Source organism: Centruroides vittatus, unplaced genomic scaffold, assembly GCF_030686945.1.
Source record: "Centruroides vittatus isolate TY-2023 unplaced genomic scaffold, ASM3068694v2 contig_1215, whole genome shotgun sequence".
NCBI lineage: Eukaryota > Metazoa > Arthropoda > Arachnida > Scorpiones > Buthidae > Centruroides > Centruroides vittatus.
This window is the reverse complement of record NW_027120777.1, coordinates 2,061,132-2,083,970: the sequence shown is the minus strand read 5'-3', so window position 1 is coordinate 2,083,970 and position 22,839 is coordinate 2,061,132. Positions and strand designations below refer to the sequence as shown.

General features: G+C 32.6%; 1 protein-coding gene across 1 annotated transcript in view; it reads right to left on the bottom strand.

The window, feature by feature from the left end:
* Positions 1–14,346, bottom strand: part of NELF-B (negative elongation factor B) — a 28,101-nt gene extending 13,755 nt beyond the window's left edge. The window contains exons 1-3 of the mRNA XM_067284650.1: positions 14,237–14,346; positions 12,709–13,039; positions 2,737–2,853 (exon numbers count right to left, since the gene is read on the bottom strand). Coding sequence (XP_067140751.1) covers positions 2,737–2,853; positions 12,709–13,023 — 432 coding nt within the window. The 5' untranslated portion in view covers positions 13,024–13,039; positions 14,237–14,346. The remainder of the gene's footprint in view (positions 1–2,736; positions 2,854–12,708; positions 13,040–14,236) is intronic.
* Between the last annotated feature and the right edge of the window lie 8,493 nt (positions 14,347–22,839).

Here is a 22,839-nt window from a genome sequence, read left to right as displayed (position 1 = left end):
TGTAATTATTATAATAATAAATTGTAAATAATGATATTAATGCACTCAAAATTACCAACATAGTTAATTTTTAGTTAGTTACTTTAATTAGAAAGTTTAGTTTGTTGTTTAAGTAATTAGTATTTAATAAAGCAACAATTAATTGTCAAAAATAATAAATATAAAATAGCATTTTTTAGCATATTAATCATAATAAGCATTCTTCTAAGGTCTCTTCAGTCACTAAGAAGTCATAGATCATACCATATTTCTTTCTGACACTAATTCTTTAATAAAAAATATATAAAGTTTTCTGCTACTTTTTTCGCACAATATTTTAAAAATATTTTCTACTTATAATAAGAATGGCTTGGCTTTGAAGTACAATCTAAATATATAAAATTACTTGTCCTGACTGGGTGACTGATTAATTCATCATCGCTCAGAGCAAACCGCTAAACCTAAAGAGGTGAAATTTGGTACACAGTTAGGGTACATCATGAAAACGCACAATAAGAAGGGATTTTTCGAAATTCCCCCGCGGGGGGAGAGGGAGAGCATTCAGTCTTAACCTGAAGAACGGCTTCTACTGTACTATTTTAGATGCGATTTTTTTGTTTTTAATTATGTTTAGTCTTCATTGAGTACTTAGGGGTATTAAATGGATAACATTTCAGACATTGTTATAAATATTTTTATATATTTCAATTTTTTAACCAAGTGTTCAAACCATTTTAAATTCAAATTTGTTATTGCATATTGGTTCGATTATAGAACGATTGTAAACGTTCCAGAAAATTGATTAAATTGAAAACAGTTCATTTGATTCTCAGCAATTCTCCTCATTCTCAGTGGTAGGTGTTATATAACAATTACTATTGTTGTTGAAATACTGAATATAAATGGTGTTTGCTTGCAAAATCCGTGCAGGCGAAGTTGCAGGTAACAGCTAGTAATACGTATATCTAATATAATAAAGCTACAGTGGTTCACTGACTGACATGAAATGTTTGAATAGAAGCAGACTTTGTTCAGATTAATGCATTTGAAAAAGAAATTTCAAATATATTATATTACCAGAAAAATATGAAATCTCAAAAAAATTCAAATTTTTTAGGTTCTGTAAAAACATCAAAATTTGAAATTTGATCCCTCATGGAATGTCACATTGTCTATTGAATGATTAATTTAAGTACTAACTTCCTACTTTTAATTTTCTATTTTATTAATTAGAATGAAAATCGTTATTATTCTTTACTAGATTTTAACATTATTATTTATAGTTATTTAATTAATATATATATAAAATTAATGCTGTTTAAAAAAGTATAATTTGAACAAAGAAATGAGAGTGTCATGAAGTGATGTGAAATGTTGGGATTAGATTATTGAAGCCTCTAGTGTATATATCTAATAGTATATATAGTCGAATATTACTTGTATTAAAACATTATGACACAATATTAAACAGCTCTCCAACAGATGAATAATTTATCGTTGGGTCCATGCCAGAAACTTGTGTTAGTTTTGGACAACTTCACAGAAAAACCAGAAGAAAATTTGAGAGCACACGAAAAAATTTGATTTATATTATATTGACTTGATTTTTGCAGTGAAACTTCTCTTCAAGATTTTTTATTGAAAATCTTGTTGTTTCTATAATTTGATTCACTTGTTAGTGAGAAGAAAAGTGACATATAACTTTATGGCACAAATCAAATGATATGACATTAGTAATTATATAAATATACAGTAGATTTACAAGATGCTCTTCAGAGAATGACTCCATTTCATTTTATAATTGAAAAATTACAATCAAAAATCTTCATTACATTGCCTTTCTGAATTTAATTTTTCAATTTACAGTAGAAGTTCATTAATCCAGCACTTCAGGCATCAGAATAGTGCTGAATTATCAAAAATGCTAGATTATCAGACAAAATTTGATAAGTTATACGAAATCTGAACATTAAAGATATTGCTGTACATTCTACACCTTCATACACTATTGTATGCTCAGATTTGTTTACATACATTCTTTAATCAGTCTGAAGATGACATAGTGCATAACCATACTGTGTTAAGATTGATTGAAAAACCTTCCAAAATGCTAATGAACATATTGTCTATGGTTTTTAATGCAGCATATATCCAAACAACTTTCAATTCATACAATACAAGCATGCCAAATTCTCATCAGATAATTCTGGATTATCAGGTGAACCTGATAATTAATTATAAAGCACCTCATGTGCTGCCTTGAGCATAAAAGGGCAAGAAGCCTCATATAATTTCTTTCACCCATTTTTTGATGGTGTCCAGCTCCTTCCTCAGCTTTAACTGATCAAAAAATGTTTATATAACACCAAATAATTGCCAGATTACACCAGGCACTATTATAGTCCAAGGTATTCCAGCAATTGTTTGGCATTAAATTAAAAATTGGTTTATTGGTTTTTTATGCTAATTTTGAGATGTTATAAGACTATAATTTAAACTGAGCAATTATCGTTCATAGGAGCCAAGATAGGATTTTACCTCATGAGAGGGAGTATGAAATGCATGGCAACTACATCATTGAATAGTCCAATACCAATTACCTATACTCTCATGCACTTGTATTTGGTTAATATGCAGTAGAAGCATGATATAGCCTGGTATGCAATATTTTAGTCTAAGCCCTGTATATTAGATAGATCAATTAATATTTTAAAAATACTGATTTATTATAATAAATTGAAATTTAAAATAAATTACCTGTACAGCACATTCTTCATAGAATTGTTTATCAGCTACTAACTGTTTCAAATATTTATCATCTACCTGATTCATATTCTTTAATATACACATTACTACAGGTCGTAGTATGGGAATCTAAAATTTAAAAAGTTTATGATTTAAATTATGACAAAACAATATTTATATGTTGGGTTATAGTTTGAAAATGCTTATTTAAACTTATTGCATATTTAAGAAAAGCAATAAACATCTTGACTTTGCTTAATCAGTTGTTTAAAGTAAAAAAGTGAAAACAAACTTCACCCGTGACTACTGGTACATATAAAGTCTAATCCAGCAACTTCAACCTTTAAATTTCCGGTACAAACGACGAAAATTAACAGAAAAAACTAACATTTTCGAATCTCCATCGAGATGTTCGATTTTTTGAACTTCAAAAGAGTTCTATTTTCATGACATTCCATTAACGAACCTGAGGAAGATCTCGATGGAGATTCAAAAACGTTAGTTTTTTCTGTTAATTTTCGTCGTTTGTACCGGAAATTTAAAGGTTGAAGTTGCTGGATTAGTAAAAAAGTGAAAACAACTTAGAAAAAGATTAACTTTATTAAGCCTTATTTTACAAATCATTAATGAAGTTTTGCATTAATGACAGTAAAAAATTAATTTTTTTAGTGTACAGGATATTTATAAAGTTCCTGTGAACTTTTAAATATTAACAGTTTTGGAACAATACATGCTAGAATTAATCTGTAAAAATGTTTATAAGACTGATGGTCTAGTTTTTTCTCATTAGTGAGGTTGAGACCGAAGTTTTAAATGCAAAAACATGCACATCGGACGTTCAGCACTGCTTTCCCGTAAGCCTAGAAGTTTGACAACGGTGTTTGGAAAGTCAGTGGAATCATGCTCGACATTCCAAACATCATTGTCAAACTTCTAGGCTTACAGGAAAGCAGTGCTGAACGTTTGATGTACATGTTTTCGTGTTTAAAACTTCGGCCTCAACCTCGCTATTATTTCAAAAATTGATTATTCAGTAATAAACACCTTATTTATTGCTGAGGGAGTATAATAAAAACAAAACAAACATTTTCAGTTTATTCAATAAACCATCTTCAGGTTAGAACAATGAAAATGGAATACATTATAAATGGAACATAACGCATAAAATTCAAAAAATACCAAAAAACCGTTAACAACTCAAATAATAAAAACTCGTTCTAACCTGAAGATGGTTTATTGAATAAACTGAAAACGTTCGTTTTGTTTTTATTATACTCCCTCAGCAATAAATAAGGTGTTTATTTGTTTATTACTGATTTTTTACATTTTGCTAAGTACATTTTTGTTCTAAATTGATTATTCTTTTTCTTACCCATTATTATTATTATGTTGGGTTAAGTTACATATACTCGGTTAACACCGGTGGCTAAGTACTATGCCGGACCAAAGTCAAGGCATAGTAACCAAAACAGAAATTAAAGAAGTGTATCAGTGTGTGTGTCTGTATTCAGGAATTTTCTCACAATATGACATGTATTCAATATAGTGGCCTTCTGTAGAGTGATGTATGTGTTTCTATTCAATTCTAATGTGCCCAGGCTTTTGTGTAGTGTGTGTGGTATGACACCTGTAGAGGAGAGAACTACAGGTACAATAAGCACCCCATCCATCCTCCACAGATGCCTTATTTCCTGGGCGAGTTCTGTGTACTTGCTAATTTTTTCAGTGCATGCGTTTTGTATATTGTGAGTGTTTGGAATGGATATGTCTATAATGTATGTGATTTTATTGTGTTTGTCAATGAGTGTGATGTCTGGTCTGTTGTGGTAAATTGTTTTATCTGTGATTATGGCTCTGTCGTAGTACATTTTGTGCGTGTTGTTTTCCAATACTGTCTGTGGAATGTATTTGTAGTATGGTTCGTGGATGTCTGCTAATTTGTGTTTCTTTGCAAGCTCTTGGTGTATTATATTTGCTACTTGGTTATGTCTGTGTAAATAATCTGTCTGTGCCAAGAGCTTGCAACCAGAGGTGATGTGTTGTATAGTTTCTGGCATGATGTGACATTTTCTGCATGTGTCATTTGTGAGTGTTGCATCTTTGAGTATGTGTTTTCTGTAGTTTTTAGTATTTATGACCTGATCCTGTATGGCAATCATGAATCCTTCCGTCTCCCCAAAGAGGCATCCCCGAGCTAACCAGCTGTTTGACGCAGTTTTGTCAACAAAATCCTGGGCCAGATCGTAAGGATGCCTGCCATGGAGTGCCTTTCGAGCCCACGATTGCTTAATGGTGTCTATGCTTTTTATATGTTGTGTTGAGTCCATATGATGTGAGTGTAAGTTTAATGGTGTGTTATTCGAGTCTGCTAGAGTTACTGCTTTATGTAATTGTGATGTTTCTTGTTTTTTGTAGAAAAACTCTCGCAGTGACTGTATTTGTTTGTAGTGAAGGTTAACTATGTCAATCAGGCCACGTCCGCCATCTTTACGTGGAAGGGTTAATCTTTCTGTGGCGGATTTAGGATGATGTTGTTTATGCTTAGTAAGTGTTGTTCTTGTTTTCCTTTGGAGTTGCTCGAGATCTGTGTGAGTCCAATGTATAACTCCAAAAGAATATGTGAGTACTGGAATGACATATGTGTTTATTGCTTTAACTGTGTGTTTTGCATTTAATTGTGTTCTGAGAATAGCATTTAACCTACTTTGGTATTCTTTAATTAATCTTTGCTTTATTTGTGTATGTTCTGTTAGTTTGGCCTGTTGGAATCCTAAATACTTGTAGAACTCGCCCTCTTCCATGGATTCAATAATGTCTCCATTTCCAAGTGCAAAATCTTCTTTTTTCAGGATTCCTTTTTCTATGTGAACTGTTTTGCATTTATCTAGGCCAAATTCCATTTGTATGTCCTTGGTGTATGAATGTGTGATTTGTAGGAGTTGATGAAGTTGTTTTTGTGTGGATGCATAAAGTTTTATGTCATCCATGTACATGAGATGTGACAGTGTAAACTGTGTTGTTTTTTTGTGTCTAATATTGTAACCATATTGCGTGTTGTTTAACATGTTGGATAATGGGTTCAGGGCTAAGCAGAACCAGAGAGGACTCAAGGAATCTCCTTGAAAAATTCCTCGCCTAATAAAAATTTGGTTTGTTTGTATGGAAGTGTTACTAACCCTCAGATGTAGTGTTGTTCTCCAGTGCTGCATAGTGTTTTGAAAGAATGCAATGAGTGATGGATGTATTTTGTACATGTGTAGGATATGTAGCAGCCAACTGTGTGGAACACTGTCGAATGCTTTTCTGTAGTCTATATATGCCATGTGTATGTTTCTGTGTTGTCTGTGTGCTTGCCGTAGAATGACTGAATCTATGAGTAACTGTTCTTTGCATCCCCTGTGGTTTCTACGACAACCTTTTTGTTGTTCTGTTAGAATGTCGTGTTCTTCAACATGTTTGTATATTTTGTTTGCAATACAGGATGTCAATAATTTGTAGAGTGTTGGAAGACATGTAATTGGTCTGTATTGTGTGGGGTCTGTGGTATTGTTGTTTTTAGGTTTCATGTAGGTGATGCCCTGAGTAAGAAAATTTGGCATGTCTTGTGGATTGATGATGATGTGTGTTAGATGTTTAGCTAGTTCCTGGTGCAGTGATGTAAACTTTTTGTACCAGAAATTGTGAATGTTGTCTACATTATTATTATTATTATTATGGGTTAAGTTAGATATACTCGGTTAACACCGGTGGCTGTGTACTATGCCGGACCAAAGTCAAGGCATAGTAACCAAAACAGAAATTAAAGAAGTGTATCAGTGTGTGTGTCTGTATTCAGGAATTTTCTCACAATATGACATGTATTCAATATAGTGGCCTTCTGTAGTGTGATGTATGTGTTTCTATTCAATTGTAATGTGCCCAGGCTTTTGTGTAGTGTGTGTGGTATGACACCTGTAGAGGAGAGAACAACAGGTACAATAAGCACCTTATCCATCCTCCACAGATGCCTTATTTCCTGGGCGAGTTCTGTGTACTTGCTAATTTTTTCAGTGCATGCGTTTTGTATATTGTGAGTGTTTGGAATGGATATGTCTATAATGTATGTGATTTTATTGTGTTTGTCAATGAGTGTGATGTCTGGTCTGTTGTGGTAAATTGTTTTATCTGTGATTATGGCTCTGTCGTAGTACATTTTGTGCGTGTTGTTTTCCAATACTGTCTGTGGAATGTATTTGTAGTATGGTTCGTGGATGTCTGCTAATTTGTGTTTCTTTGCAAGCTCTTGGTGTATTATATTTGCTACTTGGTTATGTCTGTGTAAATAATCTGTCTGTGCCAAGAGCTTGCAACCAGAGGTGATGTGTTGTATAGTTTCTGGCATGATGTGACATTTTCTGCATGTGTCATTTGTGAGTGTTGCATCTTTGAGTATGTGTTTTCTGTAGTTTTTAGTATTTATGACCTGATCCTGTATGGCAATCATGAATCCTTCCGTCTCCCCAAAGAGGCATCCCCGAGCTAACCAGCTGTTTGACGCAGTTTTGTCAACAAAATCCTGGGCCAGATCGTAAGGATGCCTGCCATGGAGTGCCTTTCGAGCCCACGATTGCTTAATGGTGTCTATGCTTTTTATATGTTGTGTTGTGTCCATATGATGTGAGTGTAAGTTTAATGGTGTGTTATTCGAGTCTGCTAGAGTTACTGCTTTATGTAATTGTGATGTTTCTTGTTTTTTGTAGAAAAACTCTCGCAGTGACTGTATTTGTTTGTAGTGAAGGTTAACTATGTCGATCAGGCCACGTCCGCCATCTTTACGTGGAAGGGTTAATCTTTCTGTGGCGGATTTAGGATGATGTTGTTTATGCTTAGTAAGTGTTGTTCTTGTTTTCCTTTGGAGTTGCTCAAGATCAGTGTGAGTCCAATGTATAACTCCAAAAGAATATGTGAGTACTGGAATGACATATGTGTTTATTGCTTTAACTGTGTGTTTTGCATTTAATTGTGTTCTGAGAATAGCATTTAACCTACTTTGGTATTCTTTAATTAATCTTTGCTTTATTTGTGTATGTTCTGTTAGTTTGGCCTGTTGGAATCCTAAATACTTGTAGAACTCGCCCTCTTCCATGGATTCAATAACGTCTCCATTTCCAAGTGCAAAATCTTCTTTCTTCAGGATTCCTTTTTCTATGTGAACTGTTTTGCATTTATCTAGGCCAAATTCCATTTGTATGTCCTTGGTGTATGAATGTGTGATTTGTAGGAGTTGATGAAGTTGTTTTTGTGTGGATGCATAAAGTTTTATGTCATCCATGTACATGAGATGTGACAGTGTAAACTGTGTTGTTTTTTCGTGTCTGATATTGTAACCATATTGCGTGTTGTTTAACATGTTGGATAATGGGTTCAGGGCTAAGCAGAACCAGAGAGGACTCAAGGAATCTCCTTGAAATATTCCTCGCCTAATAAAAATTTGGTTTGTTTGTATGGAAGTGTTACTAACCCTGAGATGTAGTGTTGTTCTCCAGTGCTGCATAGTGTTTTGAAAGAATGCAATGAGTGATGGATGTATTTTGTACATGTGTAGAATATGTAGCAGCCAACTGTGTGGAACACTGTCGAATGCTTTTCTGTAGTCTATATATGCCATGTGTATGTTTCTGTGTTGTTTGTGTGCTTGCCGTAGAATGACTGAATCTATGAGTAACTGTTCTTTGCATCCCCTGTGGTTTCTACGACAACCTTTTTGCTGTTCTGTTAGAATATTGTGTTCTTCAACGTGTTTGTATATTTTGTTTGCAATACAGGATGTCAATAATTTGTAGAGTGTTGGAAGACATGTAATTGGTCTGTATTGTGTGGGGTCTGTGGTATTGTTGTTTTTAGGTTTCATGTAGGTGATGCCCTGAGTAAGAAAATTTGGCATGTCTTGTGGATTGATGATGATGTGTGTTAGATGTTTAGCTAGTTCCTGGTGCAGTGATGTAAACTTTTTGTACCAGAAATTGTGAATGTTGTCTACACCAGGTGTCTTCCAGTTGTGTGTTCTGTTAACAGTGTATTGGAAATCATGTATGCTTATTTCAACACAGGGCATAGTTGGTATGTTGTGCAAGTTTCTGTTCTCCTCCTCGATCCAGCCTGCATCAGCATTATGCGTGACAGCACTGGACCAAAGAGAAGACCAATATGTTGTGAGTTCTTCTTCTGTTGGTGTGCCACTGTGCTGTGTAACAGTGTTTGCTTTGTTATTGATTTGTCTATAAAAGAGTTTTTCATTGTTTGTAAATAATTTATTTTGTTGTTTTCGTAGTGTACATGTTTTGTATCGTTTGAGTCTACGTGCTTTGGCAGCAAGTTTTTGTTTTAGTGTATCAATGTATTCTGTAATGTGTGTGTTGTGACGTTCATGTTTTGTGTGTGTTTTTATTTTCTTGAAAATGTTTTTGAGCTGTTTCCTTAATTTGGGTGTTATGTTGTTTTTAGCGTATTGTGTCAGCTTGCCTAATTGCTGTCTAATGTCATTTATTTGTATTTCTATTCTTCTCTGCCAGGCAGGCTTGTGATAGAATTTTGTTTTCTGTGTGTTTGTCTGTGATTGTACTTTCAGCCCATGGTGTGTCACTACTGTGACTGCTCCAGCATAAACTAATGTATGAATGTCTGCGAGTGTAGAAATTGAATGAATGTAGTGTGGTAGTAAGTGAGTGTTTACGTAATTTAGTGTTTTTCCTACTTCCTTTGACGTGTTGATTTTTGGTATTCGTGGTCGTTGTGTGGGATCTGTGCCTGTATATTTAGTGAGTGTTTCCTGAAATATATGTGAGAGTGTATTAACTAAATCCATGTCTATGTTATCAGTGATGGATGAGGAAATGTCTGTAGTATCATTAGTGGTAATTGTTGTATGTGTGTTATTATCAATGCTTTTTGCTGGATTATCCTGACAGGTTACATGATCTTCATTAATGTTAGATGTTTCTGTCTGTTGATGTATTTGATCAGCAACCTGTTGTTTGATAAGTTCAAGTGTTGTTTGTGGAATAAGGTTGTTGTGTATAATTGTTCTTTTTTGATCAACAACCCTTATTATTATTATGTTGGGTTAAGTGAGATATACTCGGTTAACACCGGTGGCTGTGTACTATGCCGGATCAGAGTCAAGGCATAGTAACCAAAACAGAAATTAAAGAAGTGTATCAGTGTGTGTGTCTGTATTCAGGAATTTTCTCACAATATGACATGTATTCAATATAGTGGCTTTCTGCAGTATGATGTATGTGTTTCTATTCAATTCCAATGTGCCCAGGCTTTTGTGTAGTATGTGTGGTATGACACCTGTAGAGGAGAGAACGACAGGTACAATAAGCACCCTATCCATCCTCCACAGATGCCTTATTTCCTGGGCAAGTTCTGTGTACTTGCTAATTTTTTCAGTGCATGCGTTTTGTATATTGTGAGTGTTTGGAATGGATATGTCTATAATGTATGTGATTTTATTGTGTTTGTCAATGCAGTGTGATGTCTGGTCTGTTGTGATCTATCTTCTCTGCCAGGCAGGCTTGTGATAGAATTTTGTTTTCTGTGTGTTTGTCTGTGATTGTACTTTCAGCCCATGGTGTGTCACTACTGTGACTGCCCCAGCATAAACTAATGTATGAATGTCTGCGAGTGTAGAAATTGAATGAATGTAGTGTGGTAGTAAGTGAGTGTTTACGTAATTTAGTGTTTTTCCTACTTCCTTTGACGTGTTGATTTTTGGTATTCGTGGTCGTTGTGTGGGATCTGTGCCTGTATATTTAGTGAGTGTTTCCTGAAATATATGTGAGAGTGTATTAACTAAATCCATGTCTATGTTATCAGTGATGGATGAGGAAATGTCTGTAGTATCATTAGTGGTAATTGTTGTATGTGTGTTATTATCAATGCTTGTTGCTGGATTATCCTGACAGGTTACATGATCTTCATTAATGTTAGATGTTTCTGTCTGTTGATGTATTTGATCAGCAACCTGTTGTTTGATAAGTTCAAGTGTTGTTTGTGGAATAAGGTTGTTGTGTATAATTGTTCTTTTTTGATCAACAACCCTTTGTTCGGTGACAGTGAGGTGAGGATACTGTTGTGTGAATCTATGGTGTAGTTGTTGTCTGTATGCTGTCATGTTTGTTTCGAGTTTTGTGATGGTGTAATAAGTACGGATGATAAACTCGTTCATTTCTACTGTCCATTTCATCCGTTGGCGTGGTTTTCCAGTCTTTGTGGTCTGTGGATGCATTGCCACAGAAACACCAAGGCTGGGTTGGTTCCTCACATCTGTTGAGGGCATTGCAGTAGCCATGCTTGGGCCGGTGCTGCTTTCGCCACCGGTAACCAAGGGAGACTGTGACCTATTTTTCGAACGTGAGCCTCTGCCTAACCCACGAACGCGGACCTTGTTAACCCGGGCGACGTCCGAGCCGGTATCACACTTTGATCTAGTTATTACCATGATGAATATCTCCACAGAATGTGGGCGTGGTCACTCTTAGCTTCATTTCTCCCCATAGACCTTACTGGCATGGGTGTCCCTACCAGGAGCTTATGCTCCAGCCTGCATTGCCCTATGGATCAGTAAAATTACTGGGCTCTCCCACCACGACCAGGTGGTGACCACGGGAGAGTTTATTATTATTATTATTATTATTATTATTATTATTAAGTTTTTTGGGACTTCAAAAAAAAAAAATATACTTTTTTTTCAGAAATGTTATTGATCCATGGACTCTAGACAGAAGTGACAGATTTCAGTTTAGCTAACCAAATAATGCAGCTTATTTTCCCTTCTAGAGAAGCCATGGGCCAATTTATAATGAACTAGTAAAACCAAAACTATTATTATTTAAAAGTGCTCAAGGATTTTATAAATACTCTGTATACAATGAACTTTCTTAAGAAAATACTGTAATTATATTTAAATATTAATTATAATTATCACCATCAGACGAAAATCTACAAAAAAGTTTTTAAAGTATCATCACCAGGGATCAGCTTCTCTAATCTACATTTGCCAGCGCTCATTTCTTTGTAGATAAAAAGCCAAAACGCCCTCCAAGAAGATATGATATAGAACAGAAGACGTTCGTATATTAAAAGTTCCTTTTTAAAAAATTTTTGTATTTTTTAACTGGATGTATTTTTGTGTTTTTTAAAGGACTTTTTGGCAACCAGTAGCCTAAAAAGGAAGGTCAGTTGCCAAGAATGTATAGTCTGGAACACAGAGCTAATAAATGGTGGTTCCTTTTTTGGGAAGGACTATGTCTTCAAATTATTAAATATAACAGTTATTTTTTCTAATAAAATCTCATACAGTTGGGAAAGTTATGTAACTCATGGCTGAATTTTTTCCTCTAATATATTATACAAAGTTGTTTTTAATAAAATAAAGTTAAAATATTTTAAACTTTATTTTATTTACTTCTTTTTCATATGTTAAGTTTTAAATTGAGAAAACACTACATGATTTTTATTTGAATGAATATATGATTAGAAAATGATAGAGTAATTTGATTTTTTTCATAAAATTTCTTCTTTTCATTTTGTTTTTATTTCTAAATAAGTTACTAAGTTTTCATATCTTTATTAATCAATCTAAACAATGATTCTATAATTTATTAATCAAATATACACTATTATGTTCATCTAAATTTTTGATACACCCATATCTTTAATATTGGATTTGTTAACAGAAAATTTAATTTAAAATGTTACTTGAACAAACAAATAATACATTAAGCTTTCATAAAGAAATTAAAAGTAAACAATTTATTTAAATTCAGTCAAACTAAAGTAACTTATTGCTTCTTATGAGATAAGATTATATATCATATGATTAGAAAATTTAGTAATAATAATCTCTGAAAATTCTGAAAGTAATAACAGCATTTTGTTCAATTTTCAATAACCAAGATTTGTTTAAAACTTTTGTATTTTAAATAATATTTAATTTACCTTAATAACAGGAAAACTTTTCTGTAACAACTCTTTCAATTTTTTCTCCTTTTCTTGATTGTCATGCTCTTGTTTACCAAGGTTTTCAATTTGCATCAATAGTTGTTCTTTTAGTTCTTCTAGAACTGATGTATGAAATTCAAGTCTTCTCACACCATGAAGATCTAACAGTGGCAGCATTGGCCTAAGAGATGGTAACAAAATTCCATTTTCTGTTTGAAATTCTTCAATGGCACGAACTGGATCAGAACAGTTTGTAAGTGCTTCACGTAAATATTCTTTACCAGGAATGCCAACTTCTTCCAATCCAGCCATTCTAGTTTCTTAAAACCTGTTATAAAATTTAAAGAAAAAGAAGTTTAAGTAAACTTCAGTAAATTGTTAAAACAATCATTTTTGTAAATTAAAAACAATATACATCACTATTCAATGTAATAAATAAGCATGTTAGTTTTAAGCTTCAGTGGATGTTATGGTACTTATGGGTCAAGAGGACGCCAGTTGGAAATTGCGATCAAAATTGTGTTTTTGAATGAAATTATCTAAATAACAATAGACTAGTAAATTTAACTGTAAAAAGAAGAAAAATTATTGTTTAAGTTGTAAAAATGAAAAAACAGCAAGAAGGATGATTATTGATATCACGTCCGATTCCAGCAAACAGAAGAAACAGTGGGGACGCACGGTCTAACCTAACCTAACCTATTCTAATAATTTAGTTGATAATAATTATGGTAATTTATTAGAATAGGTTAAAAACAGAAGAAACAGTGCGTCCCCACTGTTTCTTCTGTTTGCTGGAATCAGAGATGAGCCGCCATTTTGGCACCATAGGTAACATTATCTGTAATCGTAAGAAGTAAGCAGTTTTTGAAATTTGTTAAATGTTAAAACTAACCCTTTGTAAATCGTTAATTTATTGTTTGATTTAACAATTGTTTTAAATTTGAAAAATAAAAACTTGTATTATTCAGAAAAATCACAATTTCCGACTGGTGTCCTCTTAACCCATAAGTACCGATGTTGTTTCATTTCATTAAATTTTATACAGTTTATGCATTTCATACATTTATTTTAAAATTTCTTATATGCTTCATTTCTATTTACAACATCTATCATTCATAAAGTATGTAAAATTAAATTTTATTGAACATTGAAAGAGAAGAGGGGATATAAAAGCAGACAAATGAAAAAGGGGAGTAAATGTTTCAAGGAAAATGCAGATGTAATTTATGGACAGCCCCGTATTGTTTGATTATGTAATTCATTCTTCTCAACTGTATGACACAGATAACAATATAATCGAGAATGTGATTACCATAGTTTTTTAATTATTATTAAAGTAATAGCATATTAGTATCGTGTAAAATAAACATATACTATCAGGGGAAACATGTGACAGACATTTTATAATAGTTGTCAGTTTCATTTGTACGTGTACTAAAGTAAAATATAGATAAGAATTAAAATCTAAAAAATAAAACATCTTTCATGGATGTAAAAGAAAGATACAAACGAAACGACTTACAAATAATTCTTTCTTCTTATAAATGTTTTCAAAGGATCCGCCAGCCGGTATAAAAACAATTCAACATGATCTCCATACAAGTAATTTTTAAATTTCGCGAAAGATGGCGCCTCGAAAATCAAACAAAATTAAAAGTATATATATATATATATAATTTGTAATCGTTAAAAAAATTTTAAAAAATTAAATTATTATTTGGAAAAAGTTATGAAATTTAAAAACAAAATTATTTTTTCTTAACAAAATAATTTAGTTTAATTTTTTTTTTAATTCATGATGGCCGAGCAGCTAATGTATCAGCTTACCAGTTCGGAAACTCGGAAACAATCAGGCAGATCAAAAACACCAGAGTAAAAAAAGAAATAATGCTCCACAATGTATCGATGACAGAAGCCTTCTTTACTTTTTGTGATTATTTTTGCCTGTGGACCAGGGCCGGATTTACATAAAGGCATTTGGGGCCTGTGGCCAGGGCCCCCACAAAATAGGGGCTCCCACAAAACTAAAAAAAAAATTATGTTTAAACATAAATTTTTTTTTTCTATTACCGCGACAGCCTAGTGTGGCCTAATCATGAGGGCAACAGGCAGAGAAAACCAAACCAGGGGAAAAAACCTATGAAACATCGGAAAATTTCGGGAAAAAATTTCACATAGGTATTTTTCAGTTAAATTAAAATAATTAGTTTTACACAATAAAATATATGTATGTTTACAATAAACCTTATTTTTAAATGAAATTTACAACTTCCTAGTTCAAATCTAATTGAAAGTACAGTATTTTGTGTAAATTTTCTAAATCATCAAATTTGCCCTCTTAAAGGGGGGACTCCCACCGAATTTGTGCCCTGGGCCCCTGGATTGGTAAATCTGGCCCTGCTGTGGACATTAAGAACACTTTTTCTATAAAGCCCATTGTGGGTTTGGCCAGCTCATAATGAAACGGCCGGGTGGTAAGGGCCCGATATATCCGGAACGGACTAACACCCAAAAAATTTCTGGAGTTTTTCGATTCACGTGGATTCATTTCCGGGTCTCTAGAGCTATAGATTGACGGCCGGATGGCCGAGCGTCGAGGTACAGATCCTTTTTCGGATCTGGTCATTGAAAGACATTTATCAGTGCACACACAAACCAAGTTTTGGTTTCAGTTTTCTCTATAAATTTCTACTGGAATCCGATAGTTTGTCTGTCTGCTTGTCTTTCCTTAATCTTGAGAACGGTGTCAGATAGATGAAAGCCGAGACCAGACATAAAAAGCTTAGGGACAGGAGGCCCTGATTAACTATATAAAAACTTCAGATTTGGACCAGAAGTCACGTTATATGAATTCAAATATTTTCTCCTGAACGGAGTTATGACTATTGTTAACAAGTAAAGTATAATGTACAGGGGCAAGATACTAGTACGTAGAATAACCACATTAATTAATTATCCCCAAACACGGATAGTTTATGAGAATCAATGAAAAATGGGTCTAAAAATGGCTAAATTTAGATTATTTTCTAAAAAATTATTTATATAGTGACCTATAAATTAGAACATCTAAAAAATAGATCTATTTAAAATATAGTTGTAGTTTCAGTTGTGTCCCTGTTTAAGTTTCAGTTTGGTTTCGGTTTTGTCCCTGTTTTAGTTTCAGTTTGGTTTCGGTTTTGTTTCCGATACATCTATATCAAAACTTAAACATAAACATTGGCGTAGCCAGGATTTTGTTATGGGAGGTGCCTAGTAGAGGCTGTAATTTTCTGGGAGGGGCACCAGGTTAACTGCGTGGGGGCCGGGCTGTAATTTTCTGGGGAGGGGCACCAGGTTAACTGGGTTCACCCATGCCCCTTCCTGGCTACGCCCATGAACATAAACTAAATCTGCAATAATTTACAAGGAGGATGTACTAATGATAACTTTTTTTTGGTACTAAAATGCACTATAAATATATACATTAATTAGTACAAATAATTTGTGTGGATTAATTTCTTAATTTAACGATTATGTTTTTTAATTAAATAAATCTAATTTTTGACATTAATTTAATTAAATTCTCATTAATATTAATTGGATTTTTTAAATAATTTTTTAATTTAATTAATACAATATATTGTTTAAAGAACTTTAATAAACGTAAACCTTTCTAATGGACATAAAACATTCGCATGTTAATGTAAAGAAATAAGTCGAAATATTTATTTAAATGGTGTCGAATTTTCTTAAAGTAATTTTTATTCCTACTCCCCTCAGTTGTAATACTAAAATCACTCAAAACACTAGTTGCTCTCTGTATTACTGGCACGATACTTTGTACGGCAGTTTTATCATTCATTTCGTTGGCAGACGTGTTATTATGTGTATATATTAATATACTTATGTACTAAATTTTTTAAAAATATAGCCTATACACTACAGCTTCATTATCCCATAATTTACCAGGCCCACTATATTATTATGTTGTATAGATAGTTGTACAGGGTGTCATGTAACTAGTGGTAAGAACGGGAAGGTGACGATTCTACGCGAAATATTCAATCATATAAATATAGAATAAAATGTTTTTTATACAGTGATACAAAGAAAAACATGACGTCGATAGTGTTTACAAACACATCAAGTAACACAGCATTGTTTTCAGTGTGATGATTGAGATACGTAATCTTTACTCCGGAAGTGACGTAGAACATCATTTCGTTCAATTAAATAAGCTCCTGTTATTTAATCGTAAAATGAATGGAAGTAAACGTTTTTAATTTTTTTGTTCTTTTCTGGAATGAGATTACTGATTTAGAAAAGTGATTATATTAGATTCAGATTATTATTAGCCTCGTTTTCCCTCGCCAATCAGACGACGTCATGGAGTGAACCCCGTGTTGGTATCATCGAATGCAACGTGTGTTGACGATATACGAATGACAGTTTCGGTTTTGGTATTCCGACACGCTCGTTCATCTTTACGTTCTTTTCGTTTATTGGCTATGGGTTAGGAATTACTGCAGTTTAGCTCGTAATAACCAATGGTCATCTTTGTTTGCCCTGTCGTCATAAATGCATGATATAGAAGTGGTGTTTGGTAGCGGTTTCAGTTCAGCTTTATTTTCTCTATATAAAGGGAAGAAGAAATGTCCAGTTATTTCACACCAGAGAACGCCGAATAAGATATTCAGAACTTTACATCGGTCATCAGTTGGTTCACATAGAAGAATTGAGTCATAACTTCCAGAGGGAAGACGAAAATTGAAGTTTTATAAATTTATTGAACGAAAGAAGCTGTGACCGACAATGCCGATGAGATATGTCCGTCATAGGTAATTTCAACATTTAATATTATAACATTCAATTTGTTTGTTTAGCTAATTATTTTTTAATATAATGAATATAATATTAGGATCGAATTTAAGAATTTTACAATAACTTATAATTGTGTAGAATCGATACTTATATCTGATTACATATGTATATAAGAAACTAGGAGACCAGGGCTGTAATCATGGAGTTATGGAGTTGCCGTGATTATAAAGCCATGGTCTCCTAGTTTCTTTATAAAGATTTTGCTTTCAATACTTACCTGATTATTTCGTCTTTTTAATTTTTAAATCTTCATGGGGAGAGATACATTTCTGTGGAGGAAATGGAAAGCAATACCTTAGGGATAACTCTCCTCCATGGGAAAAGTCTATTGGTTTGGTCTGACTATTGATGCTAGTGGGTGATTTGAAATTAGAATTGTAGGTTAATGTTACCTTAGGTAGCCACGATGGCGGCTCGTCTCTAATTCCAGCAAGGAAACAGTGGGACGCACGTTCTAACCTAACCTATTCTAATAATTTTGTTGTTAATAATTATGGTAATTTATTGGAATAGGTTAGGTTAGAACGTGCGTCCCACTGTTTCCTTGCTGGAATTAGAGACAAGCCGCCATCTTGGCTACCTAAGGTAACATTAACCGAATTGGATTCATAATGTTGGCAGTAAAAGTGGTCTGGCTGGACTGTTCCTACTCCCTTGATTTTATTCATGATATATTTTTACAAGATGCTAGACTGGTGCTAGAGTTTTTGATGTCTGGGGCAAGACATGCATTTCACACCCCTTATCATAATACATGAAATGAAAAAAAATTTGTTTTAAAATGTCATACATATTAGAAATGGGAAGAAATTTTTGAATGTTTTTAAATTTTAATTTGATAGTTTAATTTCATGTACAGTACATTACTATGATAGTTTCACTGTTTGTTATTTTTTTTATGAAAATATTTGCCACCCTGGGCAAATGCCCAGTTTGTCCATACAGTAGCACTCCCCTGATAAGATGGGGAACTCCCAGGTCTTCAGCTCTTGACAGTTAATTCTAAGGTTCGTCTATTACATTTATAGGTTCTGCTAAAAGTCGTACTACCGTTACTACCCTATCTAAAAGTAGAACATTCTTATGAAATGTTTTTAAAGCTGAAATAGCATAAAGTAAAGAAGCAGTTGTCATTAATTTATATAGGAAAAACTTTTGACTGTTTCCAGACCAAAATCTACCTACCAAATAACACACAAAATAAAACTAACATATAGTAAAAGCAAGAATGATATTTTACAAGTAAATGTATTTATTATATAGGGTAGGGATGCCTATTGTTGACAACTTTCAGTAGTTGACCATGTAAGCTGAAATCTGTGCTTAATTAGTCCATCAGAGCACATTTAGGCAAGCCATCTTCACAGGAAGGTAGCATCATAAGATGACCCATTCTCAGTGACATGAGGTTGTCTCACTCAAGATGGGAAAAATTAGTATGCAACACCCCTTCTGGTAGTTGACCATACAGTGAGGCATTGTCGGATCTTTAGAAGATAATGAGGGCTCTGCATTTTGGGTGTGAGTTTTCTACAAAATGCCTATTATTGAGCTTTCCTATCCTTTCACAGTGGCATTTGTGAGGCTCTCGATGAAGGAAAGTCCAGTTGTTGATCGTGCAATCATGTGGTTGACTACTGTGTGAATGTTCTCTGTGTTTAAATTATTTTTTTCTATAATGTAAACAAAGATTTAATAAATAATGCTTTTTTTTTTATGACAAGTATAGAACAAAGTTTATTTTCATATATAAATTTTGCTTTTAGTGTTACTACACTTTGTAATAAGAAATATCAAAATCCAAAACAGTGTTAACAGTTGAACACTGTTGCCATTACCCTATATTTACATATATAATAAATATGTATGTAAAATAGAAATATAAACATTATTTATTACAATGTTTATAACTCAAGAAGCATCGTTCTAAACGTCCAAGGGGGATGCTAGTTAGTTCTGCACCTGAAGAAGGCCTCGGTGGAGGCCAAAAACATTAGTAGGTTTTTGTATCGAGTGCAACACTGGTAAAAAGGTTTTTGTTTGTAGCTGTTTATCAATCTTTTGTAAGAAAATATTTTCTCCAAAAATTCCTCCAAATAAAAATGTCTAAAGTTAACACTGTACAGTACATGAACCCCCCTAATTCAAATTTGCCTGGGCACCCATGAATAATACACCACTGAAATTGAGAATAAATTTTTCAAATATGAAGTTATGTGAAAGATGGAAGATTTATCTCTATGTGAAATGCAAAAGTTTGTAAATGAATTTTTCGAATGTTTATAACAAAGTTTTGTCTTATGGAGAAAAAATATTTCATTTCAATGAAAAATCTTTAATCATAAAGTTTTCAAACCTCAAAATTGATAATACATTAACAGAACTGTCAAATTTTTAAATATTTTTGTTAAAATTGTAGAATAATTGAATATTTCTAATATAAACATTAACAAACTTTTTGAAAAAATGTGTGTTCATTAACGAACATTTTTAAAATACCTTAACTCACTTGATTGGCAAACAAAATGTACTGCCACTGATAAATGGAATATTATTTTTAAAAACATAACATTAGATAGTGATAATTTATTTAAAATTATATCATACATTTTAAGCATACCTTCATCATCATCATTTGTAGAACATGTATTTTCTATTATGAATAATGAATGGACTTATGAAAGGAATAGGTGTTCCTTATCAAAGCATAACTGCTTATAAGTATCAATAGTAAAAGCAGTTGCATACAATTTTTTCAAATATACAGAATGATGTAGAACTATTAAAATGTGTGAAAAATAATAAAAATATAAGTTCAGACATAATAAATGAACAATATATCATAAATTATAATTCTAAAAAAAAAATAAAACCATTTCTAGAACAATTTATCAAGTAAATAAAAACTCGTTCTATTCCGACTTCAAGAGATTTATGACAGAGACTTACTAATAATCAATAAGTAAATATTTATTTTACGTTTTTTTTTCTGAATCCATATGCATTTCACCTTGTTCTGGCTTTATCAGTGAATACAAATATCAGTCAGCAAGTGTTCTTTTATAATAGATGATACTGTTGTTTCAGCATGTATCTACATTCTTACATGCTTGTTTAGTCTATTTTGTCTCTAAATGAATTGAATTGGTACATCCTTTTTATGTTTATATCTTCTGTCATAAATTGAATTCTATCTTCTGTTATAATAAATTTTTATAATATTCTTACCATTGTTTAACTGAGTTAAACTGTCCTTTATTACTATTACGTTCATTTCTAACATTTTTTAGGATTGGGCCGATTCTTTTTTCCAGTTTAATCAAAATTATTTAATTAAAAATTATAATTATTAAATTTAATATGAGATGGCACCTAACACCTCCCTCTAGTGTCAAATTCATTTGTAATTTATAATTATTTCCAAATTATAGCCCGATTTATTTATGGCAGTTGTGGTGTCCATTTTTTAGGAATTTCCATGCTTCTGTGCATTTTCTTCCTCCTATATATGTTTCTATTTTCCTACAATTTCTATCCCAACCCAATCTTATCCAGAATGAATTTTTTTTGTTGATTTTCTAAATTATTTATATTGTATTCTATTCTCTTTTTTTTTGTGTTCATCCATTTTAAATAAGTTACAGTAATACCCCAGACTTACACAATAGGTGGGACCAAGCGATAACCGCGTAAGTCGAATTTGCGTAAGTTGGGGTATAATTTTGCATGTAAATACATACAAATTATTTTTAATTAGGACTGGAGACTAAAGAAAACAATAATTTAGAAAAATATGTTTAATAAAATCTTAGGTAATACATATGTATAACAAATTATATTATATTAAAATCGTAAACTGAAGTCATTTTGATGTAGAAGGCTTCATAAAATCTAACAAATTTGTCTGACTGCTCAAAGATTGTTTTTTCTCCCGCAAAATTTCATTGTAGCATGCTAATAATTTTTTTATTTCTCGTTTTGTAGAAGAAATGTGATCTTCATTGGAGTCTATATTTTCTAAAATTTGTAACCCTTTTTCATTTTTGTATCGAAGTCTTTAATAATGTTAACTTTACATTCCAAAGATAAAGTTTTTCTTTTCTTGTTTAATGCAGAAGGATCAGTTCTACTTCGTTTGGATGACATAGTAGAGTCTCTCAAGTTTCCGTAGATATAACAAACACAGAAATAACACAAAATAAATTGTAGCTATGTGTCGATTCTGCGCAACACGTCCAAACATGTAAGCTGAACAATAGTGTGGGGGAGTGAGTAATCAATAGTTGTGTGGCGCTCAAACAAAAAACGAATCGACAAAATTTAAAAATCGTGTAACTCCAGGTTCGCCTAAGTCGAGGTATTACTGTACTTTGTTTTGATTGTATCATGTTTTCTACTTCTTTGTCCTACCAGAATTTCTTAAAAGGTTTTCCATGTTCTTTGATTTGTCCTAGAGCTTCATTTGCTGCTTCATGTAGTGCTGTTTTTATATTTTTATATAATTCTATAGTGTTATCATATTCTTTTCCTTCCAATTTTTCATCCAATCATGTCTGAAACAACCTTCTTCTAGTAAGCTTTCGAGATTAAATTTGAGATCTTTAATTACTTCCATATCCATTTTTTATTCTTTCTGTGTCTGTATTACTCTTTTGTAAGGATTAATGATTTTTGCTCTTACCAGATAGTGGTCTGCAGGTAACATCTCTATGCGCTCTTATCTAAAATTTTAATTTGAGTTCTTTGCTTCATAATAACATAGTCAATAATTGATTTCCACTGTCTAGTATGTTGAGTCCAGGTATATTTATGAATATCTTTGTTTAAAAAATCCATTAATGATTTTAAAGTAATTTGTATTACAAAAATCTATTAGTTTTCTTCCATTGTCATTTGTTACATTTTCTCCAAATTGTCCAATAATTTTGTTATTTCTCAATGGTCCCATTCTTCCATTGAAATCACCCAGCAACATTATTTCTCTTGTCTCTCCAGTTTTGTCTATTACCTTCTTGCATCTTGTTGTAGAATTACCTTACCCTCATGGGTTTCATCTTCATTTGGTACATAAATTCCAATGATAGTAATTCGTCTTCCAAAAATATTTAGATCAACTTTCATTATTCTTTCATCTATTGTTTCAAAGTTGGTAATGTTTCTCTTAAATTTCTTTTTTATCATCATGGATATACCACATTTTGCTCTTTCTTCTTTTGGCATGCCAGAGTAAATATGCACATAGTCTTCCAGTTCATCCATTCCTGA